General features: G+C 51.7%; 1 protein-coding gene across 1 annotated transcript in view; it reads left to right on the plus strand.

Annotated features, from left to right (window-relative positions):
* Nucleotides 1-972: 972 nt before the first annotated feature.
* Nucleotides 973-8,579, plus strand: part of ZSWIM5 (zinc finger SWIM-type containing 5) — a 29,100-nt gene continuing 21,493 nt past the window's right edge. Inside the window, 1 exon segment of the mRNA XM_017743517.1 lies at nucleotides 973-1,349. Coding sequence (XP_017599006.1) covers nucleotides 1,046-1,349 — 304 coding nt within the window. The 5' untranslated portion in view covers nucleotides 973-1,045.

Raw genomic sequence — 8,579 nt, forward strand, 5'->3', positions numbered from 1 at the left:
ACCTCCTGGTACAGCGTCATTCTCTTTGGAGGAACAAGGCAGATGAGTGTGGGAAACAAGAATATCCCTTTTCCAGGTAGCTGAGCAAGTGCAAAGTGTTGGTGTTGGACCCACTCAGCAGCTGGATAGTGAGAAGGACTCCCTGAGGCTCCAATTAAGAGTGAAGTTGATAGGCATCCATCAGTCAGTCTTATCTGACTGACTTCGTCCCTCACTTGCTTGGTACATCCACCTTTCTTTGGACCCACAGGACTTTCTGAGCCCATTTCATGTTCCTCACCCATGTTTGGGACTTCTGGGGCTTTTCTTCACACTTTGTACCTGAAGGCACTGCACCCCCTTTCTGCATGGTGGGGACTATCAGGAGCACCATAACATTGGTGTGAGCGATTTGTGGAATTCAGGGAACTGTTTTTCCCCAGCCATGGTTTGGACTGTTCATTGTTTCTGTCCTTTCTCCTTGTTTCCGCTGTGTGAAGCTCAGAGCTGTGACCATGCCCTGAAGCACTCTACCTGGTTGAGACACGAAAGTTGGAATTGCTTTGCATTTAGTTTGTGGGTTTTTTTGTCTGCCTCATCAAAGAAAAGCAGACGTGGCCTTTTCCTACCAGCCCTCACTCATGTGAGTTGCAAATTCAGAGAGAGGGAGGCATGGATGGAAATGACTCCCAGGAGAGAAACAGTCTGAGATACTTAAACAAATGGGAACTGAGCAGCTTTGCTCTTCCCCTGGGGGTTTGGCTGTTAAATAAACTCGCCGATGAGTCTGGCTCTGTGTGTGTGTTGGTGCAGAAGTGTGTTTGTATACACGGGCTGGGCGTTGCTGGGTGTAAGCCACGGACATGGGCTGTGCTGGGTGCTGCACTCCTTGGTATATGAGAGAGACGCACATGCAGCCTTGGCTGGCCTTCCCTTCTTCCAGAGCTGGCATGGGTGGTTGTGGTCAGAGGGAAGCTAACCTGACCCTTCTCTCTTCTTCTTTCCCTCTCCAGGGTTCCACCTCAGCGGAACAGTAACAGAGCCAGCAACTGCGACAGAACCAGAGATGACCTACAAGGTGGCCATCAGCTTTGACCGCTGCAAAATCACCTCAGTGACGTGCGGCTGTGGGAACAAGGACATTTTCTACTGCGCTCACGTCGTGGCGCTTTCACTGTACAGGATCCGCAAGCCAGACCAGGTCAAACTCCGTCTTCCCATCTCAGAGACCCTTTTCCAGATGAACAGGGACCAGCTCCAGAAGTTTGTTCAGTATTTGATCACAGCACACCACACCGAGGTGCTGCCCACTGCCCAAAAGTTGGCTGATGAGATCCTGTCATCCAACTCGGAGATCAACCAAGTGCACGGTAATTCCTCCCTCCTCCCTAGGTGACCCTGACTCTGTGTTTGGGCTGGGGTGGTGGTTTTAGTACCCATGGTGATGTCCTTCCTTTGCTTTTGTCTACTGCTGCACAGAGAGAGCTGGCAGTGTCACACTGACATTAATGCATGGGTGTTGGGACCACATGGCTGGGGTGTCCCCATCCTGCCTTCTGCTCTTTATGTGTTTATCTATCCAACACTGGCTTCAACAGGCAGGAAGAGGCAGAGCTGACAGGCTGGCGGTGCGCAAGGCACAGCTCAGAGTAGAATGGAGAAGCCAAGGATGTGGTGCTGGGTCCCTGTGGAGTGGGAAGTGCAGTGGGGATGTGGCTCCTCCAGCACGTGGGGACACAGTGTCAGCCTGAGCCCTGCACTAAGTCAGATGTGGCTGAGCCAGCGGGAGATACAGCTTTAATCTCCGTGGGCATTAATTTGCCCATAATAAATGAGCGCCACTGTTCTGACCTACTGCACAAAGGCAGTGGAGATGCGTCCTGGGGCTTTGTGCTCGGAAGATGCTTTTGACTTCCTCCCCTGGAAATCTGGGGGACAGTGCCTGGCCCAGCCCTGCTCTACTGGCCCAGGATGTGGCCCAGGCTCCTGAGGATCTCCTGCTGTGTCTTTTCAAGGAGGCCAGGAGCTGAGGTTGCCCAAGGTCTGCAACAATGAGCTGCTCCCCACCGTGCCAGTCCCACCAGCTGGTGAGCAGAGATAATGAACACTTATCTGCCACGGAAGGGCGTTGCAGGGATTAACACGTGCCTGTTAAGTGCTCCAAAGATGAAAAGCCCCATATGCAGCCTAAAATACCATCTGAACTAGCTGAATCCACATGTAGAGAAGTAAGGCCAGAGGTTCACTGTCACCACAGGGGTGATGGCAGCTCTGATCTTAGATGTGTTCATTTCTCTCTATCTGTTCGTTCCTGCTCCTGCCTTGGGAGAGGCCTTTGTCTCCTCTGCTGGGCCACATGGGTGGTTGTGCTCTAAGTAACTGGCTTTTGTAGGGGGTCCCTCAGTTTTTGGCACTACAAAAGAATGAGGAGCTGTGATGCTGCAAGGATCTGGTGAATGCCATTCCCTCTCTGAGCTGATCTACTGAAGCTGAGGCTGGGCAAGATCCCTTCTTGGCCATTGTTTGAGGCTGCTTTCTCCTAAGCAGATTGAAGTAAAGCTTTTAAGGCTCTGAATATTTATTGCTCTAGAGTCAGCAAAAGGCTTGTGATTGAGAGTCTTACAAAGATACAGATGTTGGCTCCAGTTCAATATCTGCTTCTTGTTTTTACAAGTGGTTTATAAAAAAAAACAAAGCAAAAATTCTCACTCCCTTCAGACTTGTGCAAGTTCACGCACTCCAGTGTGTGATTTTGAGCCAACAGAGACATGTTGGTCACCCCACAGCGGGTGGCACCTATCTGACACCCCTGTGGCTACCTAGCTGGTCACAAGTGAGTAAATACCTCTGCAAGCAGGAGTGCAGCCTTGTCTCACCCTGGGGGAGGATGCAGATCAGCCTTCATATGATGACATGATCTTAAGGTGATCTGTAACTCATAAATGTTGCATCCTCTGAAAAGAAAGGCTCCAAACCCTCACATTCAAGTTCATAGTGATGATGTCCAGGGCTTTGATTCTTGATCCTGGACAGTGTTGCAAGTTTCGGCCTCCTGGTCCTGCCAGAAGCACAGCCACAGTGCAACCAGCTACACTGCAGACCTACTTGACTCCAGGGGGAGGAAGGGCTGCAGCTATGGGAGTCTGTTTGTGGGAGAGGAATCCTGGGGTCTCCAGTTGAAGTGGATCCAAATTTGTCCCCCATCTTGCCCTTCCCAGCTGTGGTTCGTGCATTCATAGTGGATCACTGATCCTGGGATTTGTAATTCTTCAAGCTGTGCTTTACATAGAGTTTTATGTGCATTTCTTGACCGTGTTTAGTTCAGACCCTTGGGTCACACCTTCATTCACCTCGAGGCTGGGGACAAGGTGGCTTTTGGCAGGCCAGCCTCTGCAACCCAAACAGTAACCCAGTGTGTGCATTGGACACCTGAGGTTATTACACCTTGGAGCAAGAATGGTCCCTCTGGAAATCCCTTTTTTTTTCCCCTGCCCCTTCTTCTTTTGAGGAGAGGTCTGTTGAGCTTCATATCAACATCAGGTCTTCCTCACCTGCCTCTGGTCACCCAAAGGGTTCCTCTTTCCATGTTTATATGGTGAGCATGTAGGATTAAGGAGCTGATTCTGCACCAGGCTGGCTGGGGAATGCCCCTTGTGCAAGGGCGTTGTCTGGTTTTGTAAAATAAGGCTTTCAGGGGTGCTCCTTCTCCTCCTGCAGAGCCTGAATGGCAGAGAAAATTACCGGCCATTGTCTGGCACACTCGGCTCTGGGCATCGGAGCTTTGTTCCTTGCAGGAGTCTGTAGCCGCAGGCTGTGCACCGCGTGCCGATCTTCCCGGCTGTCTTCCTAGAAAAAAATGCAAACTATCCAGTAATGATGGAGTCTTGGAGCGCAGCCAAGGCGCTCGCGTGTTCCCGAAGGATTCAGTCCAAGCAGAGCCTAGGTGTGCCTGCCGCTCTGCTCCCCACTTGACCTCTGCCTGCTGAAGTGGGTCACGTTTCTGCTCCTGTGGCTCGGCTGCAAAGGGCAGCGTATGCCAGCGAGAGCATCCCGTGTGTCTGGCACCTCCATGCTTGGCGTCTGGAGCGGCAGCTGGAGGGAGGAGATCAGGGTGGGTTTCAGTGCTCCTCCCCAAGGGGACAAAGCCAGCAGTGTGCTGCCTGGCACAGAGCAAGGCTGCAAGGGTGTCATTGCACCAGCAAAAGTGACTTGTGGCTGTTTGGTCTTTCCTGGTGGGTAGAATGCTGGGGGCAGCCAGAAGCTGCAGCTGGAGAGCTTGGATCCAACAGCCAGAACTCCAAGGGAGTAAGGATCATCTGGTGGTGGCGACTTTGGTACCTTGTTCCCTCCGATCTTCCGAGAGCATCAGCCCAGGGCTTGCCATGGTGCCAGCCTGGCCTACAGAAAATGAAAGCTGAGAAAGTAGCTCAGAGCTACCAGGCATGGTGGAACATGCTGGGGTTAGATGGGATTGGTGCAGCTCTGATGTTGGGGGGATCCATGAAACCTGGGAAGAATGTCTTCCTGAGGTGTGGGTGTAGAGTGATTGTTTTGGTGCAGTAAGGTACTACAGAGAGGGCCAGGAGGTATTGGAGAGGTCAAGGCTGAGAAAAAGCTGGAATGGGAATGGGAGCTGGAATGGATAGGCAGAGAGGGAGATGTGGGGCAAAAGCAAGCAGTGTGAAAGCAGAGGAACTCAGAAGCACCAGTAAGTCCTGACAGCAGTGCTGGGTTTCCTGCTCTCATGGCGTGGATCCAGCACCCATCAGCAGCCAGTGCACAGGATCCAAGCCATCCAGCAGACTTGGGAGGTGGCATTCATCTCCTGGTATTTTGGTTCATGATTGTAGGGAATGATTTGAATTTCTTTTAAGAGGAGGACTGGGTCAGTGTGGGGTGTACAGAAGGAAAGCTGTGTCTCAGATACATTCTTTGAGCTTGGTTGGGATATATAGGCTTTGGAAGCAAACACTGGATTCTTCCTGAAGGCAAAAGCAGTCTGTGGCCAAGGAGAGGAGGCTGATGGAAACCACAGCAGGACCAGACAAAGTGGTCATTAAAATCTGTAATTAGAAGCTTAAAGATGGGACGGTGCCTGTGGGCCCAGAAGATTTGGGGCTTAGAGGTATCCTTCATGCATCATGGATGAATTCTCCCCCTTCCATGCGTAAGGGGCAGGAGATTTTGGCAGACCGTGTGTTTTCAGCTCTGTGACTCGCCCACCTTGAGCAGCACGTGGACATGGCAGAGGGTGCTGCTGCCCTCAGTCCAGGAGTTGTGGCTGGGGTGCTCTGTCTGGCCCAGGGAAATGCCAGTGGATGACACTGTGTGGTGCTCAGCTGGTGCGATCAAAGGGCTTGGGGTGCTCTTCTCAACCAGAAGTGGGAAAAGCCACAAAACCTCTGCGGTTGCACGGTGCAGGGGCAGCACCCTCTGAGGACGAGCCACGTGAATCACCAAGGGGCCTCTGTAGTCCTGCAGGGTCTCAGGACCTTCCTTGGAGGAGAGGACTTTTGGAAAACTTGTAGAGGCAATGTTCCTCAGGCTTTGGCATGGGAAAAGTGGATCTGCTTATGCAAAGCCATAAGAAGCCTGCTGCCTTATCCATCCCCTTTTGTCCCACATGCATTCTTGACCACCTTGAGCTTTCATTCAACTCCTGGGCTAATACTGTCCTTCACCCACTGTCCCATCTTGCTCCTTCTGCACAGGAAGTCAGCTGCCAGGTCAGTGTGCAGGAGGTCCCTGCCTGTCCTGTTGCACAGAGCCAAGGCTGATGTTTGAGGAGTCTTTGGGTGCTCTTTGACTTTCAGGTCATCCCGAGACAGTGTCTGGAGGGCAGCACCAGTAAATCTATTTGAAATTCTGCCTTCCCACAGGGGAGGAGGAGAAGGTCAGATCTCCAGGGCATTCGTGTTCCTGTTTGCTGAGCTGATGGGGATTTAAGGGAAAAAACCACACCTGAGTGCTGGAGAGAAAGGCAGCTCTTCCCTTGTTTTGCAGAGAGACTGAGGTTGCCAAATTACTCCAGAGCACATGAGTGGTGCTTGACAAGCATCTTCCAAAGTGAGCTGCCCCAGATACTGGTACCAGCTGGACCACATTGCTCCTGTCCACCATGCTGGGAGCCAGTCTGGATTCACTTGCCCTGTTGCTGTCAGGTGTATGTGAATCTTCAGGCTGCCCTGGCAGCTCCTTCTGACTTGCCTCCACTTGAAAACAAACCGGGAGTCTTGGCAGAGCTGGATTCCTTGCTTTGCTGCTATTTTTAATCCCTTATTAGAGTTCATTTCCTTTCTGGTGCCTGGTTATTTTCTCTTCGAGGTTTTCTGCCATTTGCTTATTTGTCCATGTCCTCCCCACCCCCCGCCCTGAGCTGATCCTTCACATCTGTTTTCTCTCTGGACGCCTGAGAGGAGCCTGGAGGCATTCAGCAACACTACCATGTGCAGTCATGAGATGGCCCTTGTGAATGGCCACCACGATGGCCAGCCCTGCTCCAGGCACCACTGACCCTGGGGCTGACACGGTCAGGCCCTGAACCACCGAAGGGTGCTGGGCACGGTCGGGTAAAACAACCATGGTGGAGATGCTGGAGCAGCCACCTTTATCCCTGGGTGGCTTTTAGCATCAGTTTATCAGCTCCAGGTACTGGTTAAAAATAATAATCCTCCCTTTTTCTTTGTATCACCAATCCTGCTTCAGGTCAGATGCTGTGGGAGTGCTTTCCACACTACTTAGCTGATGTATCTCCCCTTCTTGGGTTCTGGAGCTTGGGTTTGGGATGTGCCAATGCCTTGTTGTGACCTATAAGGTCCTACTGCCTCCTCAGCCCTGGAAACCTGCAGCTTTCCAGTCCAGGAGCCCTTTTTGTTTTCTTCATGTTGGGCAGCTAAATTCTGAGCAAGGAGTTGAGTTTTCCATGCCTGACTTCACTCTGCTTTTTAATTTGTAGATTTTTCCAGTCCTTATTTCTTGGTCTTTGTATTTGCCAAGTCTCACTTGGCTGTCAAACAGTTAAACCCCTGAGCTCCCAATGAGGGGGGAGCCCAGCTCTGGGTGTGATGGATTGCATTTTTATCTCAGTTTCTGCTGCCCACTCAAGATGTGCAATGGTGTTTCCTTAAATCTGAATCCGGCAGGACCAAGATCCAGCACATCTGAAACAGGGCTCTTTGGAGCACGAATGCTGCTATATGAGAAATGTGTTATGCAGGCGCTGGGCTGTTTTACATGCCGTTCCCAGCTCCTTTGGAGCTGAGACATGGAATCACTCATCAGCTGCGTCACGGCATGCCGCTGCCGAAGCCCCCACAGTGTGAACGTTGGCAAGGGGAAGTGGACAAATCCTGCCATTAATATTTAAACCCAGCACAAATCCCGTTGTTTGCTCTTAAATGTTTATCCAGCTCCCCAGCGTAATTGGGCAGCCCGTTATCTGCCGGGTTGTGCTGCACGTGTGGGAATTTGCTATTACAGCCCTCTCTGAATCTTTTATAGGAGAGCAAAATACATTTACAAGCAAATTTGGGCTTTATTTGGAGGCGCGGGAGGCGCGTTGCTAATTTGGCTGCGGCCCGAACCCCAACGTGTGAAGTGCTCAATGTGTTGCGTGGGAGGAGGAGGTTTTATTTAGCTGCACGCTCCCTTCCTCGCTGCTCAGGCTTTCCGTCGCTAACGCTATGTGTGAGCAGCAGGCACTGAGGGGTAGCCCCGGGAACCCCAAAAAAACGCACCTACTTTTTGCACCTTGCGACCTCCTCCTCCTTAATCTGTCACAGCGGCCACGGTGAGGGATCAGGGATGAGCTGAGCTTTGGTGGGTTGAGTCACCCCAGGCGTCCATGCCCTCCTGGTCCCTGTAGATGCAGACAGGTGACCCTATAGAGGCAGTCGAGGCTGCTCTGGATAGCTGCAGCTGGGAGTGGCGGGCAGGATGGTGGGGAGGAGGATATTAAGAGTGCAAGCGTCTGGGATACCTAGTGATGGGGCCGGATAAGCGCTCATGGTAGACAGATTAGTCATCGGTTCCTGATAGGGGATAATCGCTGGCTTGTCTGCTCTTTATCTTCGAGATAAGGATGAGGCTGGGGGAGGGAAGGAAAAGGCACAGAAAAGCTCAGAGGGCCAGCATGGACTGTCCCTGGCTGTGATTGTCCCTCGTGCCTTATGGCAGGACTCTGAGCTGACTCTGATGGTACCCTCTGAGCAGGATTCGCCCCTTGCTGAGGGCTCAGGGTTTAACTGCGTCTCCAGGCCTATGGCAGAGGAGTGGGAATGGGATCAGGATCAGGGCATGTGTGACAAAAGTCCTCATGCTCCTCCAGGAGCTGTGATTTCCTTTCTGCTGCTTCAGCTCTCGTCCCAATTATGTGATTGTGTCGACTATAAATTATTCTGCAGAGGGAGCAGGAGCATCCTGTCCCTTCAGCATGCCTAGAGCTTGCTGGAACTTCTCTCAGGCAGTGAGTGTTAGGAGAAATAAAAGTAATTTTGTAAAGGACATTAAATACAAATAACTGTGTCTTACCAGGTCAGGAGTGTTCTCAGCCTTTGCTGGAGGAGCAGAACCCCTGAGGTTGATGTTGTCTTGCTTACAAG

This window comes from Corvus brachyrhynchos, unplaced genomic scaffold (genome assembly GCF_000691975.1).
Source record: "Corvus brachyrhynchos isolate BGI_N302 unplaced genomic scaffold, ASM69197v1 scaffold48, whole genome shotgun sequence".
Lineage (NCBI taxonomy): Eukaryota > Metazoa > Chordata > Aves > Passeriformes > Corvidae > Corvus > Corvus brachyrhynchos.